General features: G+C 50.5%; 1 protein-coding gene across 1 annotated transcript; it reads right to left on the reverse strand.

Annotated features, from left to right (window-relative positions):
- Positions 1–8,295: 8,295 nt before the first annotated feature.
- Positions 8,296–17,527, reverse strand: CKAP4 (cytoskeleton associated protein 4). The gene is made up of 2 exons (XM_006750563.3): positions 16,897–17,527; positions 8,296–10,764 (listed from the first exon to the last, which is right to left on the reverse strand). Exons 1-2 carry the CDS (start codon positions 17,344–17,346, stop codon positions 9,442–9,444), a joined length of 1,773 nt encoding a protein of 590 aa, XP_006750626.2. The 5' UTR covers positions 17,347–17,527; the 3' UTR covers positions 8,296–9,441.
- Between the last annotated feature and the right edge of the window lie 406 nt (positions 17,528–17,933).

Raw genomic sequence — 17,933 nt, forward strand, 5'->3', positions numbered from 1 at the left:
GGGGTGGCTGGGTTATAGACATTGGGGAGGGTATGTGCTATGGTGAGTGCTTTGAATTGTGTTAAGATTGATGAATCACAGACCTGTACCTCTGAAACAAATAACATATGTTAAAAAAAAAAGAAGAAGAAGAAGATAGTAGGAAGGGAAAATGAAGGGGGAGAAATTGGAGGGGAAGACGAACCATGAGAGACTATGGACTCTGAGACTCAAACAAACTGAGGGTTCTAGAGGGGAGGGGGATGGGAGGATGGGTTAGCCTGGTGATGGGTATTAAATAGGGCACATTCTGCATGGAGTACTGGGTGTTATGCACAAACAATGAATCATGGAACACTACATCAAAAACTAATGATGTAATGTATGATGATTAACATAACATAATAAAATAACATTTTAAATAAATAAATAAATAAATAAATAGTGGATTTTCAGGGCGCCTGGCTGGCTCAGTCGGTAGAGGATGAAACTCTTGATCTCGGGGTCGTGAGTTCGAGCCGCACATGGGGCATGGAGCCTACTTAAAAAAATAGTGGATTTTCTTGGTATATTTCAAAGGCGCAACTGGGTTTATGCGAAACACAATAGCTACAAAAAAAAAAAAAAGAAATAGGTCCTGTGATTCACAACTCAGACACCAGATGGTGCCAAATTCTCGCTTCAAGTGGCATCTCTGGTTCCCACACCCGCCAGAACTGACTTGGGGCTACTTCCCAGGTGAAAGTTCAAGAGTTTAAGAACTACTTCCGATTCCTTGCTGGTGCATCCAGGCATCTTCCAAGAGTAAGCAAACTTTCATATGAGGTTATACGAGATGTCAGCGCAGCCTGGCAACTCTCCCCAGTAACAAATCTAACAAATCGCTTGCCCCACCCCAATAAGAAAGAAAAGGTTTGAGCATCCTGCATGCGCCAGACACTGATGGGAGCTAGGAATACAGCCTTGGTTAAGACAGAAATCGTCCCTGCCCCCCAAGGGATCTGCCCCGCCCCCCCCCCCAAGTCCTTCCCTCGGAGGGATTCCGAAGAATCACATATGATGATAAAGTCAAGGACAGTTCCTCCTGGAAGAGAACTTGGAGATCATTTAATCACACCCATCTCTCCCTTTACAGATGGGAGGACAGACAGAGGCCTGGAGAGAGAGGGCAACCCAGCAAACCGACCAGAACGAGGACCAGCTTCCGGAGTCCAGGCACTTTTCTACCCTGCATGCTGTCTTACAACAGCTGGGGACCACCCCCTCGCCCCCCAACCAGAGCAAACCAGGACCCTGCCAGCAAATGAGAAAGAAAGACCTATGTTCCTGCGTTTCTAAGAGGGACTCCGTGGGACAGTCCGCATCGGAAGAGGCGCCCGATTGCTAACAGGCATTTCAACAGAACAGTACCAGGCATTTAAACACAGAGAGGCCGCGGTTGCCCCACAGCACATTGCCCAACAGGTGTTGCCCCTGGGTGTTCACGACCCACAAGCTCAGCACCGCCGAGGTGCCACCTGCCTTTGCTCAGAATGCAGCTCACAGCCTGCAGGAGCTCAGCGGCCCTGATCGTGTGCTTGCTCTGGGCATTTCGGAAATGCGCTTTGGCCTGGGGTGGAGCCTAAAGACAAAGTGGGGGAAAGAGAAGGAAGTAAGCCCTGCCTCCTTCACAGTTTGTGAGCTGGGGTGGGGAGCGATGTCCTCTCTCTCTGAGACTCCATCTCCCCGTTTTGTAAAATAAGGGTGTTAGATTGGAACCCCTTTTCAGCCTTAGGTCTCTAAGTCCCGCCGCATGGCCATTGAGCTATCCCTGTTATGGAAAGGAATTAATTCTGCTGAAACAAAGCGCTGCGTGAAGTACATGGAGGTCTCCTGTGGTCTGATCTATGCTATTTTTTCAAATTTTTTTGAAAGATGTTATTTATTCATTTGCGAGAGAGAGAGCACAAACAGGGGGAGCAGCGGAGGGAGAGGGAGAAGCAGGCTCCCCGCTGAGCTGGGAGCCTGACCTGGGACTCGATTCCAGTACCCCGGGGTTATGACCTGAGCGGAAGGCAGACGCCCAACCATCTGAACCACCCAGGCGCCCCTAAGCTATTTTAAACAATAAAAATGTCAGTTTCTCCGGGAGCCTGTGTGGCTCAGTAGGTTAGGATTCTGACTCTTGATGTCAGCTGAGGTCATGATCTCAGGGTCATGGGATCCAGCCCGGTGTTGGACTCTGCACTCAGCTCAGAGTCTGGTTGAGATTTTTCTCCTTTTCCCTCTGCCCCTACCCCTACTCGTGTGTGCCCTAGCTCTCCTTCTCACTTTAAAACAAATAAATAAAACCTTTTTAAAAATGTGAGTTTTTCCCTGTGTTTCTTCCCCCCTTTTAAAAAGTTTTGTGGGGTTTTTTAGATTTTATTTATTTATTTGAGAGACAGAGAGAGCACGAGCAGGGGGAGGGAGAGGGACAAGCAGACTCCCTGCTGAGCCACACAGGCCCCCCGCCCCTTTTAAAAAGTTTTAATTACAAAATATTTCTGGCATACAAAAAAGGTATCAAGAAAATGGGGAGATGGAGATATACATGATAAACAAATATAGCAAAATGTTCATTGTGCTAAGTAGTAGATATATGAGTGCTCACTGGACAATTCTTCCAACTTTTCTGTTTGAATTTTCATAATAAAGTATTGAGAGGGCGCCTGGGTGGCTCAGTTGGTTAAGCGACTGCCTTCAGCTCAGGTCATGATCCTGGAGTCCCTGGATCGAGTCCCGCATCGGGCTCCCTGCTCGGCAGGGAGTCTGCTTCTCCCTCTGACCCTCCCCCCTCTCATGTGCTCTCTCTCATTCTTTCTCTCTCAAATAAATAAATAAAATCTTTTAAAAATAAATAAATAAATAAATAATAAAGTATTGAGAGAGGAAAGGCACTAAGAATAATATCATGAACACCCAAGTAGCCCCTACTTAGCCTAAGAAATCAAACAACCCAAATTTGGATATTCTGTCTCCTGGTCATTTACTATAATATGCCTTACTATTTTGCATGGTTTCTTAATTATATGCAAGTTTTTATACTGTGTATTTTCTCCTACATTTTTTTTTTCACTCGGCATTTCAGTTGAAAGATTCATCTGCACTGATACATAGGATTCTGATTTGTTTTTATTATGTTTCAAGGTCCATTGTATAAACAAATGACAAAAGTAGTTATTGATTGATTGGGATGCCAGACTTTTTAGGTGTTTCCAATTTTTTAGTCATAAGTAGTGCTGTTATGCCCATTTTTTACATGACTCCATGTCACCCGTATACATATGAAAGGTGTGTAAGATTCTGTGTGGGAAAGAACATGGCCTCTGGAGCTTCGGGCACAGATGGATCCAAGTGTTCAAAGTATGTCATCAAGGGGGCGCCTGGGTGGCTCAGTCGTTAAGCGTCTGCCTTCGGCTCAGGTCATGATCCCAGGGTCCTGGGATCGAGCCCCTCATCGGGCTCCCTGCTCCGCGGGAAGCCTGCTTCTCCCTCTCCCACTCCCCCTGCTTGTGTTCCCTCTCTCGCTGTGTCTCTCTCTGTCAAAATAAATAAATAAAATCTTTAAAAAAAAACCCAACAAAGTATGTCATCAGGAACCTGTCTGTTATCACATCTAAGCACTGCTTTCTTCTACACTGGCTTCATTCTCAGTGGTCTCTTCACATAGGGTGGTCCCTAGTGGCCCTGGGCTTATGCCCTGCCAGCTTGGCAGCCCCAGTGGATGGAAGACACCCCTTTCTAGAAAGTTCCAGCAGTAGTCAGTGGACCAGATGGTGACATGTGTTCATCTGGAACAAATCAGACCAGGAGAACAGGATTTCTCATTGGCCCAAACTGGGTCATGTGCTCATCGTGGTCAGTCTCAGAGCCAGATGGACTGACGGTAGGGAAGGGGTGATTCTCTAAAGAAAACTAGGGGAATTGTTACCAACCGAAGGAGAACTGGATGCTGGGCAGGCCCCTCCAAGGTCCAAGACCTCATCAGTCCCTGCTACCCATGCACGTGTCATGCTGTGTGTGATTACACACCATGTCCCCTGTTCTACTGGGCGTCTCACCTTCATAATAGCCACTTGTGGAATCAATCCCTCGGCCAAATACAGCCTAAGGAGGGGCGAGGGCAGCCGAACCCTCTGCCTTTGTGGCTTTCATCTCCTCTCCTGTGGAACTAGCCTGGAGGCAAGAGGAAGAGCATCCGCATGACACTGCACCCTCCCCTTTTCTCTCTGAGTCACTGGGCAGCAAGATGGAGAGCCCAAAACACACTGTCCAGTTCAAAACCCCTAAGGACTCAAACATCTGCTATTTATTGAACACCTCTGTGCTGCCTATTTTTTTATATGTAACAAGGGCAAGACTGGTAAGAATGGGTCCAGCCTTGTGTGAATATACTAAGAACAGTTGTATATTTTAATAGGGTGGACTTTATAGTATGTGAATTATATCCTAATAAAGCTCTTTTTTTTTTTTTTTAAGGAATACCAGGTCTTATATGGCATGATTCCATTTATATGAAATTCAAAAATGGGCAAAAATAGCCTATGGTGATAGCAGCCAGGACAGTAGTTATCTTTGGGGGTTATTGACTGCCAGGCACAGGAAGTCTCTGGGGTGCTGGACATGTTGTATATCTTGATCTGGTGGTTAGTATGTGATGTAACATATAAAACTCCAATCAGCTACGTCTACATTCGATGTGCATGCCTTAAAGCTCGCAAGTCGTACTTCAATGAAAAGTAACCCTCCCCACTTCCAAATGCTAGGTATTAAGTGGAAAAGAAACCAGTCTACAGTAGTTCAGAGCACAGTTTTTAACTTAAGACCACTGGGTTCTAAATCTGGCTCTACCACTTACCAGCTGTGACAAATAAGTACTTGGAAAAAATTACTTCTCTGTGCCTCAGTTTCTCCACCTGAAAAATGGGGGTCCTAGCAATAGGACCCTTCCTTGACTGCTGCACCACTTGAATGAGTGAATCTTTACACACCCTCAGAACAGGGGTTGGCACATAGTAAGTAGTCAGTAAATGTTATTTTTATCGTTACTGATGTGGGCCAAGCACGGTGATATCGCTGGATACAGAAGAAACAACCCTGTCATCCATGGAGTGCACCATCAGACGAGAAAGCAATCATAATGCAGAGGGAGGAGCCCTTTCATAGCAAGAAGCCTGGAATGTATGAGCTTGCAGGAGGATCTCCCAAATTCAGCCAGTGGTTCAGGTTCAGGGAGGTGGGAAACTCTGAGTAGAAGGAAGAAGTGTATGCAAAGGCACTGAGGTGAGGAGTGGTTCAGTTGGTCAGTGCACCTAGCAGCAAGAGTGCACAGCAGATGAGGCTGGATGGCAGAGAGAGAGCAGTCAGAAAGCTCTCCCTCAGCCACACCATGGCTGCAATTTTCTCCTGAAGCCAAAGGGGAGACACTGAAGGATGTAGTGGGGAAGAGTCACGTGCAGATTTGCTTTTGAGAAAGATTACCTGGTCACCCCTGGTGAATTCCTTGAGTGGGAGCCAGGCTAGAGACAGGAAGGCTACTTGAGCTGTTCCTGTCTCTCAAGACAGATACTGCAATTTGCATGCTTAATATCTGTTTCCTTCCATATTTACTGCTGGTCTCATCCAACTGGACCACGAGAATCCTGAAAGCAGGAAGCCTGTCTTGTTCTTAGTCATCTCCTTGGTGTCTGGCAGAGCCGTGCTCTCTGAATATTGTTGAACGAATACTGGGTGCACACCCCACGTTTCTGTTGCCGGGTAACACACAGGGGTGCCATGAGGGGCTACTGCTGGATTTCAGACACTGGCCAGTGTCTGGCCAGATGGAGCGAAGGCGAGGGATGGGGCAGCTGCAGCATCAGGGCTTCAACGGGAGCGGATGTGGAGAGACAGGGACACGGGGCTCCCCTGAGCTTCTGGCTCAAGCGACGGGGGGAGCAGTGGCCCCACTTACTCCTGGGGGAAATGAGGACTTCAGTGTGGAACCTGAGATGTCTGGTAGGGGTGTGTCCAAACGTTCCCAGAAAAACAGATCAGTGAATCATAGGCATGCTCTGAAGGGGACATAGACTGATTTCAAACTCTTTGACCCCTGGTAAAGCACGGGTGCCCACTCATCAGAACGAACACTGGCCATGGAGGCCCCTGCTGAGCCGGGGTGTTGCCCTATTCATGTGGGACCCCAAGTCTGGTGGTCCCTGGGGAGGGAAGAGAGGGCTCAGGGTTGCAGCTCTTTACCAAGCAGCACAGAGATATTTCAATCTTTTAACTCTGGTAGGACGGCCCTGGAGCTCCATGTACCAAGTGCTGTGCTAAGCCCTACCCTCACCTCCCTCCTGTACCCTCGTTCCACCCCGTGAGGTGTCATTCCCGTGGTCGCCGGCATCAGCACCAGTCTGGGTGATCCGTGTGCTGACAACCTTACCTGGGGAATTTCACTGCAGTCTCTTATCCTGGTGCTGGATCGTCTGCAGTCTAATCAATATCGTCAGTAACTTGCGTCTATTCCCTGTTCAAGGGGCAGGCGCCCGGTTTCCTGAAGGTTCCCATCCCGCGTGGAGGCATTCCGAGAGACTGCCCCCGGGGCCTCTGCAAGCCTGTTCTAACCATCACAGCTGAAGCGAGGCAGAACTGACCAATCCCCGCTCTGTGCCCCATTATACCTGATTATAGCACCTGTAATTCCTTAGGACATCTACCAGTTTACGAGACCATCGCCCCCACTGCGCTATAGGCCCCCTGAGGACAAGGATCGGGTCACGTGCATCCTGAATTCACTTAGCAAAATGGCTGGCTGTGGGCTCAGTCATGTTCACTGAGTGAAGGAATGAGCAGACACAGGAACAAGACTGAATTGTGATTGTTATCTGGGGTAAGATCTACCTGTAACTGCCCCACCATCAGGAATATGTGAATTCATAATGCATTCTTTTTATTTCCACCATCTGAATTTAAATTTGGTTATTTTTCTGACCCTTAGAGGTTTTCTACTATAATATTAAATGACAATCTATTAGGGGCACCTGGGTGGCTCAGTCGTTGAGCGTAGGACTCTTGATTTTGGCTCACGTCAAGATTTCAGGGTGGTGGGATAGAGCCCTCTGCCCCCCCTCCCGCTAGCATGCTCTCAAATAAATAAATAAAATCTTTTTAAAAAATAAATGATAATCTATTAAACCACTCCATAGCCTGAGGTTAAAGACTGCAGAAACGGTGTCAAGAGGAAGATCAAGAAAATGCCTAATACAATCAACCAACCTGAAAAGAAACCAAAATTTCATTTTCCCAAGCATGGAAGTTTATGCTGTCCAGCACTCTCCACAAAGGAGGGCAAAACTTGTCACTGAACTAGTTTTATCTCTCAACTCATCCACTTGAAAATAAAATTACAAATTATTTCTAACACCAATAAAGGGTCCATCCTGACTTGCAAACTACTTTGGAAAAACATCCGCTAGGAGTTGTGACGCCTTAGGGGGGATGCTGCCTCAGGGACCCAGAATGACTGACCAAAAAGTTCAGGGAGGAGGGGCCCTCCAGCCAGAAAGGAGGGCAGACCACATTCGCACGCAGGCCCTCCTCTCCCTCTCCACCCTGGGTGGGAGAGAAGAGTTCCTGCAGCCTCAGGCTCTGGAACAGGGCTTCGGGGGCCCTGCACTCGTGCTGGTGGAATGTGGAGTTTGCTGTCACAGTTCAGAGCAGGACTGGGTTCAAATCTCAGCCCTGCCACTTCCTAGCTAATAATGAATTTACACGACGCTTGCCAGCCTGCGGCCCCTCAGTAAAATGGGGAATGAAGCCGCCTAGCTCTGGGGAATATTAGGAGGAAGATACAGGGGCCTATTCAGTGCTTAGCATAAGGCCTGGCACACAGGGACTCAATAAACAGCATCAGATACCAGTTTCCCCAAGGAAACTGGAGGCTGCAGCTCACTAAGATGGTCTAAGACCACAGTTCTCAAACCGGGCTGCACTTTCCAATCAGCAGGGAGCCTTTGAAATGCTAATGCAAGCCCTCTATACACCCACTGAATCGGAATCCCTGGGGGCAGGCCCAGGGATTGTTTGAAGTTCCCAGAAGATTCTGCTGTAGCTAAGAGTGGGGAGTCCTGTGAAGACCTATAACCAAACCTGTAACAGTCAATCAAAGATATGTCCCCAGGCCTACGAATGAGGCCACCTTGCTTTTAGAATTGAAACAAAGTCTTAAAATTGAAAACTTCCCAATCTTTCTAATCTAATTAACAAAATACATCGCAATTGCTAAATTCTCAGAAAGCCACCACTCTAGAAAAGTCGTAACAAAGCTCAAGTGTTTATTAAGAATTAAAAATACTGTAAATAAGCCATACAGTTCATTTCACAGTAAACTAAACAAACCTTTTTTTTCTTTTCTTTTTTTCTTCTTTTTTGAAGGGCAAGACAGCCATTAAAGAACAGTACAGCTCGAAGGAAAACAGCAAAAAACTACAGAAAATGCACACATTCCTCCTGACAGATGGGGGTCTGCTCGGACAGCAAACCTCTTCATGGACATAATGGTAAAATAGAAACACGTGGCCTCCATTCTCCGGGGAGAGACAGCCCATGCCTTTGTGGACCACTCTCATCACACATTTCCTGAAAGAATCCAGGGAGTCCCCTTTCCAGGATTCTAAACCTATGTATTATTTGGGGACCCGACCAAGAGGTGACGCAGGCCGGCCACAGTGGACTCTGTGAGGTGTGGTGCCTTTGTATTCAGAACCATCTGGATTCTTTGCATAGTTACCTTTGAGATCACGAGATGATTCAGGAATGGAAAAGACACCCCACACCACGGGAGGTGCCCAGCAAGTCAAGCAGCTGGTTCTTATCAACTAAAAACCGAGGGGCTTGTCTCCCTCCCACGGAGCTGACTCTTGTGAGTTTTAACCAATTTAAAGTGGAAGACAAGAAGTGAGTGGCAGCTCATGAAAACTTCAGCCAGAAGCTTTAAAAAAAAAAAAAATTAAAAAAAAAAATAAAGGTAAAACTAATTTTCCTTAAAGAGAATTAGAAAGAGAAGTGCCTCCTCCCCCCACTTTTTTTTATGTGAAATCTGTCAGCCAGGCAAGGTTTTTTGAGGTTACACTTAATCTGCCTCTGCTAATCCTCAATTGAAGCCATTCTTCTCTGACACTAGAGTCATCCCTTCTAAAAGGCACCTCTGATTGGCAGGGGCCGGGCCTTGAGGAAAACCAAAAGCAGAAGCAGAAAACTTGAGAAACCAATGGTGTATGGTAATAGTCGTAAATAAATTAACTGGGCACAAAAACATAAAATGCCTTGGTGTTCAGGGGGGGTGTCCACTGCTTTTTAAGAGGGGACAAAGAACATGGGGGTAGGGCGCGATGGAAGAAAACAACACATTTTTTGGTCATGAGAAACGACTTAACTCTGCACCCTACACACGCAATTCATTCAGACTTTTTCGTGAATCTTTTCCACTTTCAAAAACAACCTATCCAGGTCATTTCTCAGGTCATCTAACAAGCCCTTAGCTGATTCCAAGTTGTTCTCGTTGGTTTCTATTTTCACCGAGTAGGCGACCAAACTGTCCACAGCAGTCCTGAGCATCCTCAAGTCCGACTCCACTTGGCTGACTGAGGCTTTGAGGTTGTCTAGAGAAGAGAGTCTGTCCAGGAAGTCCTGAGGCAAGGGGGCCGCCCGGGCCGGGTCCTGGCCCAGCAGCGTGTGGACTTGCTCCTGCACCTTCTGGAGAGCCTCCACGGTGCTGGGGAGCTCACCCACGCTTCTCTTCAGGTCCTCCACGTCACTGTAGAGTGAGAGCTGGGCCTCCCCCAGGCTCCCCACCGTGCCGGCCAGGCCGCCCGCGTCAGCCCCCGAAGGGCCCAGGCCCACCACGTGCTCCTGCAGGGCGGCCAGGCGCCGCTCGTGCTCCTCGCTCTTGGCCAGCAGGGCCTCCAGGTCCTCACTGTGCCGGGTGGAGGCCGTCTGCACGGCATCCATGCCGTCTTCCACAGTTTGGAGCCTGGAGTCCAGTCCCTGACTCTTCTCCTGGAGCGCCGCCAAGGAGTCAGAGTGTTTGTAAACCCCATCTTCTTCCGGCCTAAGGGCCTCGGCTTCCAGGTGGCGCAGCTCCTCCCTGAGTCTCCTGATCTCCTCAGGAAGGCGGGAGGTGACCTCCTCGGACTGCAGGAGCTTCTCTGTGAGGGCCTGCAAGGTGAGGTGCTCCGAATTGGCCGCCTCCTTGAACTTCAGCTGCTCCTGCTTGAGGCTCACCAGCTCCTTGACCTCAGTGTAGACATCAGACTCCAAGGTCTGGAGGGTGCTTCTCAGGGCCTCGATGTCCTTTTCTCTGGACTTCACAGAGGACTGTGTTTCCTTCACAGCTTCCGTCAAGGCTTTCAAATCCTGCTTGTAGCCCTCGGAGTCTTCCAGGGAGGCAACCTTCGCCTTCACATCGCTGATTTCCTTCTGGCTCCTCTTCTGGACTTCGGTGAAGATAGCAATGTTGTCGTTGATGGACTTGGTAAGTTCCGTCAGCCTTTCCTCCACCGTGTTCTCAAGAGACGTGAAGTCCCGCTCCCGGGCATCCTTCACCACGTGGATGCCATCAGAGAGGTCTTTGAGAATCTCGTTCTGGAGCTTCTGCAGAACTTCACTGATCCGGTTGATCTCACTCTCCCCTTGCTTCACAGCTTTCTCCGTGAGGTCTTGTTTATGCTGGGAGCTTCTTAAGATGGACTCAAAAGTCCCAAATGTGGCTTGAAGAGACTGCACCTGTAACCAAAATCCACATGTTAACTGCTGAGAAGAGCTGCTGAGTTTTATGCAATACAGCTTTCTTTTTGTCTGCCCGGTTTCCAGGTCCCTCTTCTAGAACAGGAAAATGATTGTCCTTGGAGAACCTTCCCTCCACACACAGTCCATGTGCTTTGGGGGACCAACTGAAAGGCCCTTTCCAAGTGCTCCTGGGGTCCTCCCTCCTGAAGCCACCGTGATTAGCCCAGGGATGGGCCTAAGTCCTAAGGCCGGTCAGTCAATTCCAAGACTTCTGTTAAAACTACTGGTACAGAAAACCTTTTTCTACTCGGACTGCTAGCTATAGGATGATGGAAGCCTGGAGAGGCTCAGACTGGCCCACGAAGAATGCCAGTCTACGAATCAAGCCAGCACAGTGGGAAGCAGAACTGAGAGATGGCAAGATCGAGTTCTGAAGACACAATGTGCATCTCTGGGTACAGCTATACCTGAAGGAATCTCCTGAACTTTTTAGTTTAAGCCAATTAAGTTCTCTCGGACTCTCCCTCCCCCCTCCCTCTCTAAGCCAGTTAGGCTGAATTTCTAGCTCTTGCAACTGAAAAGTCTTACAACTTTTCACAGGGAGAAAAGCTGAGGCACATGGGAGACACTGGGCTGGGAGGCAAGAGACAAAGGTTTAGGTGTCTAGCTTGCCACTTCTAGTTGGGCAGCCCTGACCAAGTCACTGTCCTCACCCGAAAATAGGACCGTGGGCCAGATGTTCCCTTAGCATTCTCTGGCTTTGTGAGCACGTTATGATCCTGTTTGCCACGACACACTCATTCTAAATAAATTCTCCCCTAACCAAGGTCTGACCTGGAACCTCTCCGGGGAGCCGGTTTGATGTGTCGAGCCTGACGGGCTGGTGACTATTGGCTCACAGAGCCACCCAAAATGCTTTCTTGCAAAAAAAGAATCTGAATCTCTCAAGTCTCCAGCTCTAACCACCAATTCACAATAAGAGAAAAACATCCTATGAGAGTGCAATCAGCCAAACCCACGATGTGGAAAATTCTACACAACAAAGAATGAGGATCTTCAAGAATTAAATGGCATCTTTAAAGGCAGAAAGCCAGGAAACTATTACACATTAAAAGAAATTTAAGAGATTTATCAACCAAACGTAATGTGTGGATTTATATGGATCCTGATTCAAACAAAGCCAACTATAAAAGAGATATTTTTTAAGGGGGTCAGGGAAATCTGATTTTGAACTAGGTATCAGACGAGAAGCAAGCATTACCGTTAACTTTGTTAGGTATAATATACTGTGTTTTGCCAAAAGGAAAGGGAAGAGAAGAAGCTCCTATTTGTTAGAAATAAATCTTGAAATACTTGGGGTGAACTAATGCTATCAGTCAAAATCAGATCCTGGCTCGATATCCACTGGGTCTGCCAGAGCCTCACGGGCCCTCCAGACGGCCTGCCCCCGCCTGTGCCCGCTGAATCTCCCGACTCAGGGCAGGCCATCCTCCCCGCTCAGGCTGCAGCCATTCCACAGACCTGGGCTATTTCCCAACACCCAGAGTATCTGAGAGTGAGAGAGATCAGGTGGGCACCCGACCAAGGGTGGAATAGAAGGCTTCAGAGACCCAGCTCTCCCTCCGGCCCAAAAAGAGCAAAACAAAATGGGAGGGAAGAGGTGGTGATAGAATGAAACAAGAATAGCAAAAAAAGAAAAAAAAGCACTACTGAAACGGGGGTTCACTCTATTGATCTCTTCTGTTTACGCCTGAATATTTCCATGGCAACAAGGTAAAAAATAAAATATCATGGGCTCTGGAACCAGACTGCCTATGTTCGAATCTTGGCTTGGACATTCCTAGCTGTGTGATCTTGGGCAAGTTACTCAGCACGTCTGTGCCTTGGTTGCCTCAGCTGCAGGATGGGAACAAAATAGTACCTGACTGGCAAGCTCATCTTGCGAGGATTAAGCGAGTGAATATATCTAAAGCTTCAGCTGTGCCAGACACATAGTGAATGATCAACAAATGGCAGCCATGGTCTTCATTATTGTTTAATCTTTCCTCTGGGAGTAGCTCAGCAGTCAGGAGATTCGGAGACCATCCTTAGCCCTCATGCCTCAGGGGAAAAGCTACAGAACCGAGAACAGGATGCCTGGACTCTGGTTCCAGCCCCACCTAAAACCAGATCTGTGAGCACACATAAGTCACTCACTTTCCAGGTCGCAACTCCTCATCTATTAACAAATAGTTTCTAAAGTCCATTTCGGTTTCCAACAGTCTGTGAGTTTTAGATAGATTAGAATTAGGTTTTCAGGGACTCCAGAAGACTAGACAATTTCCCTGTTCGACTCAATATAACCTGAGTCATAAAGGGTACTCTGAGAAGGTACTAGGGAGAACTCACCTCCAAACGAAGTTGTTCAATCACAGCACCCGCCTGTCACGCACCGCACTCAGAACAGCGGCGCGGGCGGGTGAGCACGGGACCTGCAACGTGGCTGGCGCTCATTCAGTATTTTCTGAATGGAGCAGGAACAGTTAACTACTAGTACAAAGCCTGGTGAAGACTGAGCTGGTCCACTTCCCCTCTGATCCCTGTCACCCCTAACATGGGCTGGCTCTTGGCAAATGGCTAGGAAGGGGAGTAGATCAGAAATTATGGATGAAACACCAACCCCCAACACTATGAAAAGAATACGGAAATCGCCCCCCTACAGATGGTGCTGTGAGCTGTACATCTTTACATGCAAAGACCTCATTATAATCAACATGCAGTGGATGCATCTGTTTCCCCAACATGTGGGGTGGCCACCAAATGGTGGGCAGGAAAATAATGGCTAGGACAGGGTCCCTGCACTCGAGGAGCTCACAGCACGCGGGGAGACGGTCGTGGCTGCCGTTCATTGGGGCATTTCCTGTACACCAACAGATATGCAAACTACTTCGTAATACCCTCATGAGTGCGTGGCTCCCACTGATTTCCAGTTTACAAATCAGGAGACTGGGAAGTGGTCAGGCTGAGCAGCAAAATCCCAGAACGTGTGATGTCCCAACCTGAGCTCTTAACCTCTAGTGATAAGCTTGAGCAGAAGCCTGTTCAAAGCGCACTAAGCGCCTGCAGGAGACGCCACCTACCTCAGCAGCCCTGATTCCTCCAGAGTCAGGATGAGAAAACAAAGAAACACAACCAGAGAACTCACTCTTCCACAAATAGCTGTTCATCTCATTCGCCTGTCTCTCCTGAACCATCACTTTATGCCACCCTGGATCCACCAGGGCAACACGGGCCCCTCCCGGCCTCCAACTGAACTACCAACGTTTTCGGAAGCCCGCACCCACTGTGCCCGCTGAACCTTCCATGTAAGGACAGGCCAGCTTCTCTGCCCAGGCTGCGGTCATTCAGCAGACCTGGACCATCTCCCCACACCGAAAGTGTCTGCAGAATGAGACCAGGTGAGCGCCCCGTGAAGTCGAGTGCTTTAAGTCACACTGCTTTTGACTCCGATCCCGGTTCCCCCACTTAGGGTCCGTGTGTGACCCTGAATGAGTAACACAGCAGGCTCCAGGGCCTCCTGGCCCACCTGTGAAACAGTGCTAATAAATGGATCCTGCCTCAGAGCATGGCTGGGAAGCACTTAATAGGATGCCTAGCCCATAATGGAACACTAATTATGAGTAATAATGTTGTAAGTATATGTTCCTGCTAAGAACCAAACCCCACCCTGCACCAAGCATCACAGTTAAAAAGGGGCTCAAGCTTAGGCTGTCTGAGGAGCCAGCACGACTCATTCTTCAAAGCAAAATCTCCTATTTCCTGGCCACCTCCGAGGTGCAGACAGAAGTAGTCACACACAGTGACAAATCTCAGTACTGTTCTGGGCACGTTCTGAGTTCCATATCACCGGACTAAGCATTAATTGAGCACCTACTACATACCAAGTGGGGCACAGGCAAGATAACAAAATGAACAGACACACGGTTAAGAGTGTTCCAGGAGCTAACTGCAGTATGAATCCTAGTCCTGCCCCTTACTAGCTGTGCAACCTTGCATTTACTCTGCCTTCTTGTGTCTCACTCTCTTCATCTGTGAAAGGTGGGGAGTCTACTCGTGCTCACCTCTCGGGGCTGCTGTGAGAGTCAAAAGAGATGAGTGCACAATAAATACGAGGCATTACATACAGCTTGATTACACTGCTCAATTAAGAAGAAAGGTCACTGTTTCAACAGTGTACAGCCAGGTGGATGCTTAAAAATCTGGACAGAGCCCTCCCTTCTCTGTGTAGATGGGAAAACTCGGCCCCAAAGCGGAAAGTAATCTACACACAGCTTTGATAGAAAAGAGGTAGGAGCCAGGGAGGAGGGAATAAGGGAGAGGCAGGGGAGAAGCAGAGAGAGTAAAGCCCAGTTTCTTTAACCACGATTCAAGACCTTCCCCATCTGGGCCTCAAGTTCAATTTCCCATCTCACTACTTCCTAAATGTTACTCTGCTACAGGCTGGACAGCCACCTGCTGTCCCTTCAACATACTCAAGACAGCCCCCTGCCTCTGTGTCTCCACTCCTCCTCTCAACAGTTACCACCAGCGAGGTCTACACTGGCACTGCCCTGGCCACTGGGATAAAGGCCTAGGCAAACTCCACACCCTCTCTCTTCTGAACTCACACAGCAGTGACCCTTCCCTGAAACCTACTTACGTGCTGCTTTGCAAACAGGATTTGTGCCTTTTTGCACCTTCCTACCCCCTCCACAGGGCCAAGAGGCCTCCATATCACTATCAGACTTCAATAAATATTGTGATTGATTGGTAACCGGGTGGACGAGAGAGAGGAAACGAGAGGCTAGTGATTATGCTTCAGCGGTATGTCCTACTTCTTAAGAATGAGTTGACATTCAGGATAGGCAAAGCAGCACTGCCTACTTAATTGCCTCCGAAAAGTCACCTCCCTTGGCCTGCAGCATGGAGCAGGCTGACTCATCCCAGTTGCTCTGCCAGTCTTGAGAGGAAATTCCTAGTCCTGCATACTCCACAAAAGTCAATAGAAACTTGGCAGAGCAGGCAGCATGCTGGGAAAAGGGAGGCAGCCCTTCCGGGCTCAGAAGTGGTGGCGGGATTTTTTGTTTCGATCATACAACCAACTTTCATTGAGCAATGACATTAGTGGAGGACGGTGGAGGAGGAATGAGAGAAGGGATCAGACGGAGGGAGATGCACCTGGTGTGGAAAAATACAGACAGGGTGGAACCCAAGAGGCTCTGTGGTGAAAGTTGGGTCCATCCATACCTGAGAGAGGCCTCAGTGGACCCCAAACTGGGCAGTGGCCTAGACATTCTCATGGAGTTTGCCACTCACCAGCTGGGGTCTTTATCAATTCACTTGATCTCTCTAAACCTCAATCTTCTTGTCTGGAAAATGGAGTCAAAACTGCTACTCCTCCCTCCCCGCCAGGGTGGCTATGATGATTAGATAATGAGTAAGCCCTCTTAACATCACGTAAATGTGTCTTGTGGTATTACTCACCAGTACCCTCTAGTATTTGGGGGCCTTTGCTTTCCTCTGAAGCTGGTTTATGCTACTTCAAAGGCCCACATGGGGACACTGGTCCACCAAAGCCAAGGGGTCTGAAGATAGGTAATATTTCATTTGAACTTCGCAAATGAATATGATTACTTGCTTTTTCTTCCCCAGGATCGGGATTTATGAAAACCTGGCTCAGATGTCTTCCACAGGGAGCCCAGGTGCGGCCTTGCGCGAGGCTCCCAGGGATGCGCTGGCGTCCCTTCCTACCTCCTTTTCAAACAACTCTGCCCATTCAGCGGTTCCTAATCCGAAGAGAATGGGCTCCCCAGAGCCTGGCGGCTTCCTTACAGGTCACCGCTAATTCCCTGTGACAGGCCCTTGGCCCACCCTCTCCGGCTGGCCTGACCATCCTCGCGGCGGCCCATCCCTCGGGGCCGATTCCTCCGCGGCCATTAACAAAGAGGGTCTGGGGACCGCGCGGGGACTAGGGGCCCGGGGACGGGGCATCCCCAGCCCGGACCGCCCGAGTAGGGAGCCCGGCTCTGGTCCCGGCCCCCGGGGCCTGGGCAGAGCCAGCGGCCCGGCTGTGGCGCAGGGCGCCGCGGGTCGGGGGGCCGGGGTACCCACCTTCTGCTCGACGCCCTGCAAGCCCTGGCCCAGCTCCTCCCTCTGCCGGGAGAAGTCCTGGTGGCCGCGCCGGACCTGCTGGACCTCCTCCAGGACGTGGTGGACACACCAGCCCGAGAAGGCGGCCGCCGCCACCAGGGCGAGGTAGAAGAGAAAGTTGAGCGCCCGGCCGAGCCTGCGCGAGCAGGACGCCGAGGACGAGGCGGCGGCGGCGGCGGAGGCGGAGGCGGAGGACTTGCCGCCGCGGTGGCCGCCCTTGCCGTGCGCCTGGTTCTGCGGATGCTGCGGCGGGTGCTGCTGCGGGTGCGGCGCGGGCGGCGGCGGCTGCTGCGGCGCCGGCGGCGGCTTCTTCGCCACGTCATCCGCGCCGCCCGACGGGTGGGCGCCCTTCTCCGAAGGGCTCGCGGCCCCGTGGCCGCCCTTGGAGCCCCTTTGTTTGACCGAGGGCATGGCGGGCGCGGCGGCAGGTGAGGCCGCGGACTGCGAGGCGAGCGAGCGGGGCACGCGGCCCGGGAAACTTCCTCGGGCTCCCCCGGGGTTGGGCGAGCGGCACGCGGGCGCTGCTGGCGTCGGAGCGGCCGAGAGAGAGCGGGCGGCGGGCGCGCGAGGAAGGAGGCCGGACGAGGGAGGAAGGAGGAGGGGGCCTGCCTCCGCCGCCGCCGCGGCGCCGACCCCGCCTCCCGGGAAGGGAGGCCGGGAGAGCCGAGCCGAGAGAGCCTGCCACGCACGCGGGGGCCGGCGCGGCCCCTCCCCCTGCCGCCACGACCCCAAGGAGGGGGGCCGAGCGGGGGGCGGCGCCGCGGGGTCCACGCGGCCGGGGTGGGGGTGTTCCAGGCGGGTCTACGAGGCCCGGGGTGGGGGAGCCGAGGGGAGGGTGGTGGTCGAGCGCGGTCTGAGGCGGCCGGGTTGGGGGGAGGGTGTCCCAGCGAGGTCTACGGGGCCGAGGTGGCAGTGGGGGGGGTCCCAGCGGGGTCTACGAGGCCTTCGGTGGGGGCTGGGGGAGCCGAGGGGAGGGTGGTGGCCGAGTGCGGTCTGCG

This window comes from Leptonychotes weddellii, chromosome 5 (assembly GCF_054177405.1).
Source record: "Leptonychotes weddellii isolate Sample4059 chromosome 5, ASM5417740v2, whole genome shotgun sequence".
Taxonomy (NCBI): Eukaryota; Metazoa; Chordata; class Mammalia; order Carnivora; family Phocidae; genus Leptonychotes; species Leptonychotes weddellii.